General features: G+C 39.5%; 1 protein-coding gene across 26 annotated transcripts in view; it reads right to left on the reverse strand.

Moving 5' to 3' along the window:
- Positions 1-15,826, reverse strand: part of Unc-115a (actin binding LIM protein Uncoordinated 115a) — a 247,252-nt gene that overhangs the window by 119,873 nt on the left and 111,553 nt on the right. The window contains exon 1 of one of the 26 annotated variants that reach the window (XM_076193015.1): positions 813-1,176. The exons of 24 other annotated variants lie outside the window; for them this stretch is intronic. In XM_076193015.1, the coding sequence (XP_076049130.1) occupies positions 813-888 (76 nt within the window). In that variant the 5' untranslated portion in view covers positions 889-1,176. Of the gene's footprint in view, positions 1-812; positions 1,177-15,826 lie in introns of those variants that run through there. One more of the 26 variants, XM_076193019.1, reaches the window with a different exon arrangement.

Genomic DNA, 15,826 nt, shown 5'->3' on the forward strand with positions numbered 1-15,826 from the left:
GATAAACTGCAATAATGGTACTAGTATCCTTATGCATTTGACGCACACCTCAAAATCAGTGATTTTTTCTATTATTTTCATCTTTATACATGTCAACCCAGTGCATGACATACGGGCTGATCACGATGACAAGACACGTTCACGCCGAAACAGGCGAGGCCACTAAACCACGATATCATCTGTATGACCAATATATATATTTTGTACACACATATTACGCGAGCTTTTCTTTGAACTACACGACAGTCCAACACCAGGTACATCAAAATCAACAGGGACCGGAAGTACATAATGCAAAATGACTTTTCGTCGGCGAAATGTTTTGAAAAACATATTTATGCAGTACTAGAAATTCACACACCCCTCAAACACGTACATTATCCCACTCTCACACTAATACATTATTCACATGCAGATGGACACAAGTAGTAAACAAATACACTGCAGTAAATCCTGGTCTCCTCATAATAATGACGGAAGTTCAGTATTGGTAAGTTTACTTATAAGCTTCTGAATGACAAAGACAACAGCGGGTTGGAAGTGCAGCTCCTCATCCACGTAAAGTAGGTGTTATTGTTGTTGCTGACTTAACAATTCCATGTTGTGTACGAACCCATGGAATTGGCAGAGGAAGTTAAAGTTCCGTGTAGCCATCTCTCTGCTTCCTCCTCCCCTCAACATCATCAGAACACCCATGACCCACTCCTACTCCAATGGCCTCCACTAACAACAGTGATAGTCTTCACTTGTGACATTACCATTACCATATAAGACGGACCATTAGCTATTAATCAAAACACTGTAATCCTCACAATGCATTGTCGAATTCACAGAAATCACACCTTTTTTCTTCTTCGTTGGACTTGCATCCTTTGCAGTAGAAGCCATCGCTGCCTCTGACTAGATCGATAACTCCACGCTTTTCCGCGAGAGGGCAGCACTTCTTTTCAGATATTTTCTAAGATGTTGATGCTCTGGCCTGATTTTCTTTTTAATCACGGTCAGCCACAACACGTGTGATTGTTAGAGACAACTGTGTTTTATTACAGAACCAGATGACACCAATGAAGAACAGCAAGCGTTGTAGTAGATGACGCGGCACGATACGTTACACTCGCAGCAAACTCTTACAGCTGTTCACGAGTGATGCCCAGTACAAACTGCCACACTCCACCGAACACCGACCCACCCCATAGCTAACATCACCACCACCACTGTATCCACCACCTCCGCCACCCCAGCCACCGTCACCACTACAACGCAGACGTATTTACCTTACAGACGAAACCTATCTACACGTGTGCTGGGACGATCTGCAAAGCGGTGCATGTGTACGTGCATGCTTTGGATCCGTCATGCAGACAGACAGAACCAGACATGCTCCCAGTCCGCAATGTCGATCGACTTGTTATGGAGCAGGCGGCTCTGGGGATGATAGGCCGTGGCAGTGCAGCAACTTGTGATACTAGATTAAAGCTCACAGAAGGCCAGCCAAGTCATGGTTGCTGAGTAACTAAAATGATGGCATCCACATTAGAATTTGGCACAGGGTGAAAATGCTAGAATAGTTAAAGCTGGTCAATATTTTCCTAATATGTTTAATGGCTTGTATACTATTCAGTGTAAAATGAAATCCTTAACTGGAATGGAGGCCAGCACCCTAACCCTATGTGTTCAAAGATCTAGGATGAGAGAGATAGAGGTAGAATGTCGAAGTCGACTTCATTGCCTTGTGTATTCGGACTGACGGGGCATGCTCAGGAGCACTATGGAATATGTGTGTGTATGTATATATATATATATATATATATATATATATATATATATAATGTATGTATGTATATATTTATACACATATATATGTGCGTATACATGGTCGAGAACAACTACATACGATGTACCCTAGAATAACAGCGACGTGACTTTGTAGTTATTACTAACTTGCAAGTCGTGTCCTCCTTACTATACTTAGCCAAGACTGGTGGGGATGGCCAAACCATAGACGGAAATAGGCTTCCAGACTATTTCTGCTGGGAAATCAACTCTGAATTTCTTATCTAAAATCTATTGGACAATACTTTGTTTTGTAACATGGTAATCTACATATTTCTAAGGTTACTTTTAGTCACAAAACTGTTGCATCAGCAAACTGGGTAGTAGTGCAGCACTGGGGAGGGCGTGGTGGTGTTTTGGCATCATGCCTGCAGTGAGAGCCATATACTGTACTGTGTACAGACAGCAAGCGCGCACCCACTACCGCATGAATATCACTGTACACTATGTAGATTTCCTTCATTCATCTCAACCTCCTGTTACGAAAAGCAGTTACGATTTTTACATCGCTGGTGGGTTAAGCGAAGTCAGGTTAGGCTAACGAGGAATTAGGTTATGCTAGTTAGGTTGTGTAGTTTGACTACGTTATGGTCTGGATAGAACGAGTCGTCGGGGCAGGAGGAGCGAGGGGCTTCGGCCAACGGAATTATGCATCCCGGCCTTAAATGGCCTGCTGCTTGATCAAGACCACCCAGCTCAGGCCCAGGCGTGACCTTTACCCCCTCAGCTGAATAAAAGCTTCTGGCAGATGTTTGCTACAACAGATCTGTACAGTTCGGGCAATGCGTAGAAGCTACTCGAATAATAAGCTTAATCTCTTCCTAACGGAATGGTATTAATCTTCTTACTCTGGAAACTAAGTTGTTCTATTCAGCTGTGTATGATCTCTTCAGCAGTGAGGAAGTAAGCCTCACCAATCATCCAAGCTTGTATATTGAAAAGTTCCACAGAGCGTGTGTATGAATGTACTAACCTTCTTTTAAACCGATGTGCTTTTAGACCCAACAAAGCATTGGCCACTTTAATTAGTTTTGGACTTGACACTTAATCGGCTTTGAAAGACCTCAGGTTCAAGAGTTAAATATTATCTTGGTTAACTCATGAAAATCCGACTTGAAGATTTCGCTTTGGCAAACGCTAAATAGTTTCATTTCACTATTTTTAAAAACGGAGAGATGTGCAATAGTTTCCTGTGAAATAACCCACGTTTCCAAAACGTGGAACACCGTTTAAGTGTTAGAAAGACGTGCAGTGAAATCTTCCAAATGTATAAAAATAAATAAAAACGAACATCTGCGCCTGTCTCAGAGACAGGACGACGCTCGTATATGACGAACAAGAAAATTCATTCACAAAATAAGATTAAATAAGTTCGCTTTAAGATAAATATATCCATTTATCCCACTGCCTCACCTACACACCCTCTCACATGATGTACACAATAGGCGGGGGCGCCCAACATCTGTTACCACTATCTGGGTGTGCAGGTGATGCAAATCCATCTGCTCAGAAGTGGAGCAAAGTCATCAGTACATTGAGTATATACTATTGTATGCTTATTTGGAATGCACGCGATGGGCCACGTATCCACCGGAGTCTACACCTAGACCAGAGACGCTATGCTGCCCCACACCAGAATCCTGTTCCAGGTTATTGCTTCGAATGGAAATAACATTTGCCATGGCATACAGAACATGAAATTAACTTTATCCATTCATATACGTTAAAGATTGATCTTAAGACAGCTTCTCTGACTTTTAACACGTGTGAAGGCTAAACCGGATTTGAATTGGTCCGGCCATGTACGTACTATCCAGCGTACTGACAGCACCGGCGCCTGAAAAAGTAGTGCCGCAACGCTGACCCATACCATTTAGAGAAACGAATTATAGTTCAAGCCGAACCAAGAAAATAGACGGGAGAGAAGGTGGTCTCGGTGGAAATTGTCACTTTTTCCAAACCTGTTGCCGGTGATCGCCAGACGGTTTTGGCCATGTGGGCAGTTAACAGCCATGGAAAAGTTTTCCAGACCATCTCTTTAAGATATTCTTGAGGTAGTTGATGAAATGTCAGTGGACGTTTTATGTGTGTATATATATATATATATATATATATATATATATATATATATATATATATATATATATATATGACACTTCATATTTCTGTAGACAAGTTTTATTGAAATACCTTTTTAGAAATTAGTTGTTAGAATATTTAGATACATTTTTGTTCAACCGGTACTCATGTGATATTTACGAGTGTCTTGTAGCACATCTGAACAGACTTTCGCAGTTTCAAATGAATCAGATGCTTTAAAGAATTTCTGTCGAGTTTACATACTACTACAAAAATTTAGAGATAAAAGCGGAATAGTAGTGACCAAAATCATACGCAGCAAAGTCAACAGAATCGGAGGCATGATACCCTCGCATTCGTTTAGAAGTGGGTGTCGTAATCCATACTCCTCTCAAATTCCTATCAGTGACGACCTGTTGCGAGAGCCTAAATGTGCATAGGTGACGATTTCGGCCTGGGTTAAGTTCTTTACCAGCATCTCATGCGTGGGTAGCAAACCCACCCATTCCGTTACACTGAAATACGTTCACATACACATGCAACCTTTGTGAATGATATGTACCCACGGCCTTCTCTCTTTAGAAGCGGGATGGCTGAGTCAAATCACACACCCACACTGCATGACCCAATCCCATACTAGCAGCTAGGGGAGGATATGAACAAGAAATGGACTACAGACTACACAGAACTGACCACTCGCTCGCGCGGGATCGGTTATTGTGGGAGGGGAAGAGATGTCTGTAGGGAAAAAAAACCGTTATGTTTAAAAGGATGCTATTGCCACTGAGCGCTTTTCAGGGGTATTTGTTAGATTTTATGTCGTGGCTCATGGAGCATGGGCAAGAGACTTGGACCATACATTTGAACATTTCGCCAACATTGACGAACATTTTCCACCAAGAGAAAGGATATTTTTCTTTTTCTAGATGAATTTATGTGGCTTACTGGCTTATCTGTAAAAAGCACCGGTGATATTCATTGGTACAACAGTATAACCAGTGAAGATTGTGAAATTCTACTTTCTAGTGGTAGAAAGTGTGTACAAGCGCTGACGAAAGGTTTTAAAAGTACGGTCCTTAGACTTCAAGGTTTGGTGGGAACAAGAAATAAGAAATTGGAATGGTGTACCTCGGACTGGTCAACTCCCGAATACCGAAAAGAGCAATATGTATGATTGGCAAATGTCAGCGTAGACTTCAGCTATTCAGTGACGATTTTTTTAATGGATACAAAAAATATATATTACAAACTATTATTTCGAATATACCACAATAATATAGAGTCCACACAAGGAAAAAATTATTAATTTGATAGGACTCAAAAAACAATCACCAAACAGCTATCATGCTCACAGCATATATGGGCTTAAGAATTGGTTCCCTTGCAATTTTTGTTTATTTTTCCAACTACTTTCTCACCTGTGGACCCTTACAAGGGAAATTATTTATCTGGGCCAGATGAATGCATTCATGTCACAAAACCTGAATTGTTATGCAGATTAAGCTGCATGTAAAAGAAAAAAAAAAGTAAGACATTCGGATTACCTCGCATAAGAATGTGTTTTAGAGCACAATACATTAGCAAAACTACTTAAGATTCTTTTATTTATTCTCTGGATTAGAGAATGGTCATACCATCCAAGAAAAACAAATAGGAAAGATATGATCACGCGACAGAAGTATTCGTGGCAAAAAATTCCAACAAAACGTTGCATACAGAAAGTTGACAAGGTTGACTTTCCCAGGTTATCTGCTGATCTTGATGTTTTCGTGGCGACAATTTCTTTTTCGGTGACGCAAAAATTTCTGACAAACCAAGTTGATTATTGTCATGTCAACACTCTGTACGAGAGGTTTTGTATGTTTGTTTAGTCGTAACGTTTTATATATATATATATATATATATATATATATATATATGCAGAAACCTCAGCTTACCGCAAGGTATGAACGCGAACCACAAGATAAAAATATAATGAAATGACTCATTTCGTTATATTTGTGAATCATTTGACATTATTTTTTGCGGAAAAGGCAGACAATGGTCCGTACAGAACCTTGTTAAATTTCTATAATTGAGTCAAGGTCAGGCTGACTTAAAATATTATATTATTTTATTTTGTGTCGTTGTATCTAATTTTATTATTGTACATTTCTCAACAACTCTGTTTTACTTCAAACCAAAACCAAAACTATTCAAATCGTATTTCACAATAGTAAGAAGAAATTTATAATTTGGTGACAGAAACTAAAACTGAGGATCACAGAATAAAAGATACGTGAGCTTGAGTTTTAACTCTAGAAAATGCAGATATATATGTATATATATATGTATATATATATATATATATATACATATATATATATATATATATATTTATATACATATATATTTACTGGTGCGGAAAACCACAAAAGGAAAATGATAAATTATGCACCGAGCAGTTTTCCGCATACTCAAGAATCACGAGTCTGTGATTTCTCCTACATATTTACTCGCATCAGTATGAAGGAAGTTGCATATAGGATTTCGCTTGCCACAAAGACCTTTAGACTTGAGTGACCTTGAAAAGTCAAAGACAAGGTCAAGCATATCTACAGGATTAACTCAAAAGTGATAACAAATTGATAATGCTTATCATTAATTATCAACAAGTAAGAAGTTGCACATGGCACCTTATAACATTGCTCTTGGATTGATCATTTATTATTAATATGCACTTAAATAATTGATGCCGAGTGAGTTTTTCTGTGTCTGGTACTTGTGTATGTATATATATAATTGTATATATATAACAGTCTTATTTTACACTGGACTGTGTGTGATGGTGCATAATTCGTTTTTCTGCTTTCTCAATAGTCTAGTCACGTACTTTTAACGAAATGCTTCATCAATGGTCCTCTGTAACTGAACAAGAGCACTTTCTTCTCGTCAAGACTGCATTTGGAATGGCGAGTCGGAGCGAAAACAGCTCCGATTATCTCGCCCGGGAACGAGGTAATAATTTTGGTCGAAATTCTGTGTTTGTTTATTTGTTCGCAATAGAAAACGGAAAGATGAGTCGAGTTTGAACTTTCGGGAGAAATGGGTAGTTACCCTTCTCTGACACCACCAAAATTTGGACTTGGTCGACTAAGATAAAAATTAACGAAAATGTAAAAGAAAAAGAAAAACTTTCACAAAATTGTCTGATTTACTTAAAACCAAGACTAAAATTATCTATATCTTATTTCTCGTTTATGATTATATATACATTACGATCATGAAATGTGCATAATTTTGAAGATCTACATACAAAGAGCTTTTTTCTCCTTATAAGAGGGGTAGCCTGATCAGCAGGGTTAAAAGATTTGGGAATCTTGGTTGTCGTTTCACAAAAATTACCGGGCAAGGTTTGGTGTACCTGGCACCATTAATTTATTCTGTTCTGTCTGCATCTCGTTCAACAAAGTACCAACGAAACTGAAATCAAGAAAGTCTACTAGACATACTATGGTTGGGATCATGGAGGCCAAAGTACGTTGGGTTAATATTTAAAAATATAAAGTAAATATTTAATTTGTTCTTGAGCCTGTTCAAATGTCTAACAGGACAAAGTAAACAACGTCGTTTGCATTACGCAGTGTAAGGAAAAAGTTGAAGAATTATTTCACAGACGATTGTTATTTCTTTATGCTTAATATGTTCCGGTCTTCAAGAAACACAAGATCCTGTACTCTGACTTGGACTCGACAATAAGGGCTGTACCGCACAATGATAGCAAATTTAGTATTTTACACTCTAGCCGAGAGGATTAGAGCGTCGTTATTTGAGGCGATGGTCGAGGGGATGACGGTTCGAATCCTGCCACCGGCGAAGTTGATTCAAGGGCACCGTCCTAGCCTCCCGATATGGGTGAGTTTGTGACGCTAACCATATTACCTCTGTAGGGTGCTAAGGAACTGAACCCCCCTATTACAATCATAGATAACGCCAGATAAGTCCTAATCAAAGACTTTCTAATAAAGAATAGCATAGTTCTCATATACAAAAGAAGGAGACATGGAAGGCTTACTATATGCCGGCGTCATTAACCAATAATTTATGAATGATTTATGCAAAACACAAAGAAATGGCCCGAACTTGTGGAAGTGATACGAAAAACGGATTCGGAGTAGAAGGATCGCGTGTGGCAAGTTAATTACTGTGGCAAAGATAATGAAACTCCGCGGGGAGAATGGGTGGACTGTGTGTATACTGGACCTCAAGAAGGCCTTTGATAAGGTACTTTAGAAGAGACCAAAATGAATGCGCAATGTAAATGGTGGAATTAGAAACAAACTGTGGGAAAGGGGATTTATATATATATATATATATATATATATATATATATATATATGTGTGTGTGTGTGTGTGTGTGTGTGTGTGTGTAGCAGTGACCAAGAGAGGGATTAGTGGAGAGAGATGACTAATGAAACCCCACAGAACTGAAGCCAGTCATGTTCCTTGACTAAAAAACAATCAAATAAATATGTTTGCAAATAATATTGAACTGTAAACGGAAATAACAGGTGATCAGCAGAAATCTTGCAGACAGACATTGTCTGGGCGTAGAGCTGGTGCCAAAATGGCAAATGGAATTTGACACCAGTAATTACTATAGTTCGACAACAACATACCAAATAATAATAATAAGTTTATTTTGGCATTGAATCAATATACAGAGGAGAGGAACTTAGAAACATACTGTAGATATCGAAAACGATTATATTATTGGGATAGGTAGTACCAGCACAGACACGGCCTGACAACAGACTCCCATAAGCTCAGAGGCAACCCTCATGCAACACTGCCCTACACTCGACCCTTCCAGACAGAAACACAAAACATCTTCATTGAGCGACTATAGGTGGCGGAACACAACGCATTTCTCGCTAGCCTGCTGCTTGCTTTTGCTTCTTCGTTTGAGTAGAAACGACTTCGGTTACGATCTTTTGTTTTTCAAATTTCCAAACGTCAATTTACTCTCTTGCGTCCTATAGTCAAAAGCTGAATGACGAACTACGAGAAGTTAAACCTATACGAATGCTAGACATATTGTTTAAATGTTCTTACGGAAGTCTAGAATATTGTATTCGAAGTGGTCTGTACTCAAACGAAGTAGCAAAGGCAGGTAGCATGCTAGCCTGGTGGGCCGACTCTGTGGTCGTGGCCGGTTTCCTTGAGGTCGCGGGTCTCCTGCAAGAGAGATCCGTGGCAACGGATTAATTGACTGTCGCCAATAAGACTGACCCAATTGAACACAATGGCGATATAGGTAGAAACGTTATATACGTGTAGGTCAGATATCAGAAAAACGTTTAACTTTTTGTATGCACTTGGTCAAGGCACTTTTCGAACGTTTCGTAAGACCCAGTTTCGGGTATTCAATGGTGATGTGGAATGCTACATCTGAAAATAAAGGTTTTGAGCAAGCTTGAAAAGTCCAACGAAATATCACAAGGAGAATCCCATAGTTACAGTAACCGAGATACAAGGAATAAATAAAAAAAATATCTAGAAATAAGAGATATTATCACTGGGGGAAATATAAATAAAGTGAGAGTTATGATCACTATAAATGGGCTACGGAGAAAGAACTCGCACAGAAAACTAAACTAAAGACTTAAGTGGGAAGAACGGTTGGTCGCATTCTGACTACAGAACGCCCGAGGAAAAGAAAGATGTGAAGAGACGCATCTTCCTAAATGGAATAATAGAGCGGTAGAATAAATTGGCTGCACACTCTTTCAGAAATCATCATGTAACTATGTCCGGTCCTTTTACTCACCACTTGTCCAATTCTTTTTGTCTTTTATACGACCTCAGTTGACTCTATCTAGTTATTCACGTTTTCTATATTTTCTCTTGTGCCTTTGTTTATCGTATCTCTCCATCTACGACCTCAGTTTACACTATTTAGTTTTTCACGTTTTTTATAATTTCCCCTGCGCCTTAGTTTATTATATCTCTTCATCAACCCTTGATATTTGGATTTTGTTCTTTATTTTGATTTTTGTTGATGTCTGCATATCACATATTCTTTAGTTCACTATTTAAGTTTAGTTTATTATATCTCTTCATCAACCCTTGATATTTGGATTTTGTTCTTTATTTTGATTTTTGTTGATGTCTGCATATCACATATTCTTTAGTTCACTATTTAAGTTTCGCAGATTTTGGCTTCCTCCTTGCCTTTGTGCATTAAATATAATTTTCTTTATATTCTACCCGTATGGGGGATTGCCTGCATGTTTCATTCTGTTAACATTTTAGGGACTTAAGTAGCTCCCCATACGGACCACAGTCACCAACATTATTTTGTGATCAGAGAATACTGATCACCTTAAAATTCTGAACTACCTCCCAGTACTGCTACTCTCTTTGAATCTCTCTTGTACCAAATTGATTATTTCGCCTCTTTTAGTGTGACATTTTCATCAAGGATAGAACCACGGGCCTAATCGTACAAAAAATACCCCCAGTGTCCTTTTACCATCAATTCCAAACCAGATCCTTCTCTCTTCTTTTTCAAGAGTTGTGTGTGTGTGAGCGCGCGCCTGTGTGTGTGTGTGTACCCAATTGTATCTACCTAATTATAGCGTACAGGAAGGGAGCTATGTTTCGTGGGTTCCTGTGTCTTATTCTCCACTGAACATATCTCGTTTTTAATTCATGTATGGTACCACCTTTTGCTATATCACCCACTATGTTAATTCTGGAGCTTAAGCATCTGGATGGAAAACTATTTTTCTACGCCCTTCAGATATGCGGTTTTACTTTTCTTCTTCGCTTCTTCTTCTTCTTCTTCGCTTCTTCTTCTTCTTCGCTTCCTCTTCTTCTGCGCTGCTCCTTCGCTTCTTCTTCTTCTTATTATTATTATTATTATTCTCTTTCTCCTTCATCTTCTTCATTTTCATTTTCTCCACCTCCTTCATCTTCTTCATATTCTTCTCCTTCTTCTTCTTCTTCATCTTTTTTTCTTCTTTTTTCTAATTTTCTTCTTGTTTGTGACCATGGCCTCTGTCACCTTTGTCCACGCCCTTCAGTGATCTGAACGCCTGAATCAATTCGTTTCCTTCACTTCATTCGTTTAAAGATGGCAGGTCTAGGGCTTCTAGTCTCTCCTAGTATGATGACAATTCTCAATATTCCCTTGTGAATACATGGCGCACCCCTTCTGGAGAAATATCAATCAGGCTAACCACTGGCTTGTATCACGCAATCATTTATGGACAAAAAAATAATATGCCTATCTTCCAAAACATGTCGTCCATGTACTTATTCGTTTCACATAAGCTTTTAATTGTTTATTCATTTCGGTTATTCATGTATCTATTCGTTTATTTTATTGTTTAGTGGTTTATCAATTTATTTTATATTTACTTTTTTCAACTCGAACGCCTATGACCTTCGGCAGCATTCGCTATTTACATTCCTATCACCGGTACGCGTCTCGAGACTTCCCGCCTTAGTCGTCTGCATTCGCCCTACCGGACAAACACTGCCTGGATCTCACGAAAGTATTCCTCCGCGTGTTTACACAAACAAAATAATCTAACGGTCCTCTACGAACTGAACTCGAGTCCTATGATCATGAGAGGCATAGGTGCGCAGCCCACCAGTCATACACTAAAGAAGAACGGCCCAGGCCACCACACAACTGTTTATGTGAAGAGCATTAATTTCTTTACCGACCATTTTGTCTCCAGATTGTAAAATTAAATATTCGTCCATCCAAACAGAGCCCAAAGCGTCACAGTATTGCAGGTCTCAAGCAATTATGGAAGGACTTGTATATTTTGGTGATGCCAACACTAGCATAAGGAGAGAAAAAATAAGGCACAACTCCGATTATGTTTTGGCTAAGAAAAGGTAACTTTATTCAGTTAACGATGTAAAATATAGGGCTTAAGATTTATTCTAACCTCATCCAAAAGGCGCCCTTCATAATTCTTATTCTAATTAATTTTCCAACAATTTTATTATTTTCACAGTTGGGCCCTAAGGCGAAGAGATTAAGATTAAATTCCAATGATTGTCTCAACCATTTCTTCGGTAATACACATACATATACTAAAGGCTTTTTTCCCCTTTACAAGGGAGGTCGCCAGCTGATTTCATCTCTGGATCTCAATGGGTTAAGTTATATCAATATTATGGAACAAATCAGTAGTAACAACGATGTAATCAAAACCCTCCGGGATCTGAGTGGAGGAGTGATATCGCTTGGGAATCATTCTCAGAGGGACCAGAGTTCAAAGCTCGCGACGACCGGGCCTAATCGTTTATATAAATAATTCTTCGACTCCTTGTTGCTGTTTTCGTGTTTTTATTCTGGCGAGAGCCAAACTATTTACTCACTTCAGGAAGATCTCTGGTCCTAAACTTGCTTGTGAATTTGTTGTACGAATTCAACGTAGAACACATATTGTCCAAAAAAGTTAGGACACAGTCAAATGCATAAGTCAAGCTAGTAAGAAGTCTTACCAAAATGTCAAGTAAAATCTGATCAACTCTTCCAATCCCAATGAAAATATGTAATTATTTTGGCTTCTGGCAGGTGATTTTATTCATCCATTCATTTTATTCACCCCCTCTAACAGTGATTAAACATTATACCTTCATTCCCGCCCTTAGTGACAGACAGAAACCCATAAAGCTTCTCGCTACCGTTAGACGGGTGTCTCGCCAGCCACCACTGCTAACAAGTAATATTTTTGGACCACTTTAACTTCCACTTTGTTCAGGGAAAATGTGACGAAATATTGTCTGTGTAAGGACTAGTCACCTTTGTCAACCTCTATATTTACTGCGCATCCGCTAAATATCCTGCTTCCTGTCGTATTTGATCGGGATGAAAATATCACACCAGACCCCAGCGAGGACAGCCGGGAACCTTTGACCAACATGTATTAGCCCAAGTCAGCGTTTCTCAAGCAGGGTTCCCCGGAACCCTAAGGTTCCGTAAAAGGTCCTTAAGGGTTCCGCGAGAACAAGTGAGATAAGATAATGCACTTTTGATTTTTGTATTTAATTTTATATACGTAATATAGTTAAACACGCACGACATATTCTTGGTTATTGTAATAATGTAATATAGACATCATCCTATCTAGCCTATTATCACGATGAAAATAAAATGAGAAAGATATGGTATATGTTTTTTTTTTTTTTTTTTTTTTTTGCGCAGGGGTTCCTTGAGACATGCAATTTATTTTAAAGGTTACGCAAGGGTAAAAAGGTTGAGAAACGCTGGCCCAAATGAACGTAACTCCAACAATATCACACGGATAGCTTGGCTATGGGACCAAACAGACTGTACCTCACTGAAAAGGGACATTGCATCTGTCTCTTGAAATAACTTCGTCCTAGATGAGGTCCGTCAAAATAGATAAATAAAGGGCCACTTCCTTGAGTTACATACAAACTCACGAGCCTACATCCCCAGGCCAGCTGACTACCCATGATTTTGGTACAGATGACATATCTATGCAGACCTCTAAACACAAGAACGGGCGCAAATTTAAAAGTAACCTTACTCAACGAAGTAGAAACATCCACTGGAACGTTAGTAAAAAGGCGACTACCACTACTAGACGGGCAAAGGCACTGTGATCTATAGCAGTTCCCACAAATGAGTGAGATTTTTTCCACAAATTCCCGCAAGGAAATCTGGATTTCCATGTTTTTCCCACAAAAAAAGGAATTCTTATATACACAAATATGTTCATTGCAACATATAATTCTTCATATGTCCATACCATGTGAGCAAGTTTCTCTAACAAATATGTGGAAATTTCCCGCAAAATGGCATCCCTGGGCAAATGTATACTGACAAGCCACACCGTATGCTGCCCGGGTCTAGAATAGGAAGAAAGACGAGGTGAGACGATGTTGAAAACAAAACGAGTAATCGCCGAGCATGATAACATCCCTTGGTATAACAAACCAATGAAAAGTATTTACTGCCTAGCAGGATAATCAGTAGCAAAATCACGGTTGCCGGTTCTGTCAAAACATGGGAAGGTTCCTCCAAGAAACCAACACCACGAAAGCAACAGGGCCAGCCTGTTTACGAAAACTCTCACATCCCTCTTCCAAACATGGAATCAGGCGAGAGTAGTCCGAATACACAAGAAACTTTCCTGGACTGATCACTGCTTACTCCATCTTGCTCCTCCACCATCAGCAAGCCTCTCAAGAGTACCAAATGATGAGTTTAACGTCACAAGCACCCCAATCCATATCGGATGGCCAGGGCAGTGCCCCTAGTATAGGATGTTGCAGTGTAGAATTTAGTATTCTTGGTTCAACTTCGCCGGTGGATGGGTACGAACCGCCATCCCCTTGACCTTCGCAGCAAGTAACAACGCCCTAAGCCGCTCGGCCAGCGAATAACGATTATTAAACAAATTTACCTGTACTTTACACGGACACAACTTTATATTCAGGAAGTCGTTTGTGTTCCGGCCCATGTGGTGGACGACTTCCCGCCTAACCAAAGAATGGAAGCATGCATTATGCACAGGCTTAGGATGTTGTGATCGCCCTGGATATAATTGGACTTTTTTTGATCAAGTACGGCATGAAGGACGTATGCCCACGCAAACGGATGCACTTTCACTACAACACACAACAATAAGAGCGAGACCTGAGACATCCGGAAATCAGACAGTGTTTATGTTGAAATCTATTCAAAACCAGGGAACTACAGTATGTGGTAGATAAACTTTCTCCCTGGCTAGACACAGTCGATCGTGATTTCATACTCGCTGATAGGGTTGTTATGAAAAGTGAACTCTGTATCTGGTTTTCTATTCTTGAAGTAAGCTTTGACGTGGATTGGTCTTTCACGTTTGACTCCATGTAGGCTACGTTGATATCGTCTAGATCGTGTTACATTTGCATTTTTCATCTTTTATTCTCATAAAATTTGTGTAATCTACAAACGTGTTGATGTAGCTTGTACCTTCCATCATATCATATATGGATATGAAGAAAATTACAAGTGCCAAAACCGACTCTGTTGGTCTCCGCCTATATAGGCCCTTCCCGTATCCATTCTGATATCTCGTCCTTCACTACTGTTCTCGTGTACCGGTGTGTGTTTGTACACACAGACACACACACACACACACACACACACATATATATATATATATATATATATATATATATATATATATATATATATATATATATATACAAATAATTTCGGACAGTCGCCTCGGGGTTCGAACCGAGGCCTCGCTTGACGCCAGTAATGTTTCCGCCGTCACTTCAGGTATATATATATATATTTAGCAGCACTATTGATATGAATACTTATTTCTGAAGCCATCATTTGCAACTCGTTCAGTATTACAGTGACCCAGAGCTTTCAACCGAACGAATATGTAAGAATACCCAAGCCAAGCCAAAGCACATAAATTCTAACAGAAGAACGTAAGAATGGAGGAGACTGCAAGAGACCATAAGGTGGCACTGGTGTTGTGAAATCCACCATCCGACCGTTCCCAGTAGGGTTGATCTGCCTCAGCCGATCACAGTTATGTTACCCTGTGACGTCACTACCCTTTGCGCATGCGTTGACCTTCTTATCCTTTGATCACGGCCAAGGCCGGCGGACGCGATTCAAGGAGATCAGAGAAGGTGGGCGGTTAGTGACGTCACTCCGCCGAGGCGTTCTCGACTCCGTCCGACCTTTCTACTGAATGGGTAAAGGAACTCGGTAAGACGTATCGATGAATGAACGAATCAGACTTTAAACAGACAAGTGAGAGAACCAATGTGTAAATGGAAATCAATATCTGTTCACTCGGATTTCTCTGTCTGGAAACCCGCAACCTCACAGGTAGCCAGCAACGGTCTTTGGGAAAAAAAAATACGAACC

Source organism: Oratosquilla oratoria, chromosome 11 (assembly GCF_046742065.1).
Source record: "Oratosquilla oratoria isolate Oo_2021 chromosome 11, ASM4674206v1, whole genome shotgun sequence".
NCBI classification, from domain to species: Eukaryota; Metazoa; Arthropoda; class Malacostraca; order Stomatopoda; family Squillidae; genus Oratosquilla; species Oratosquilla oratoria.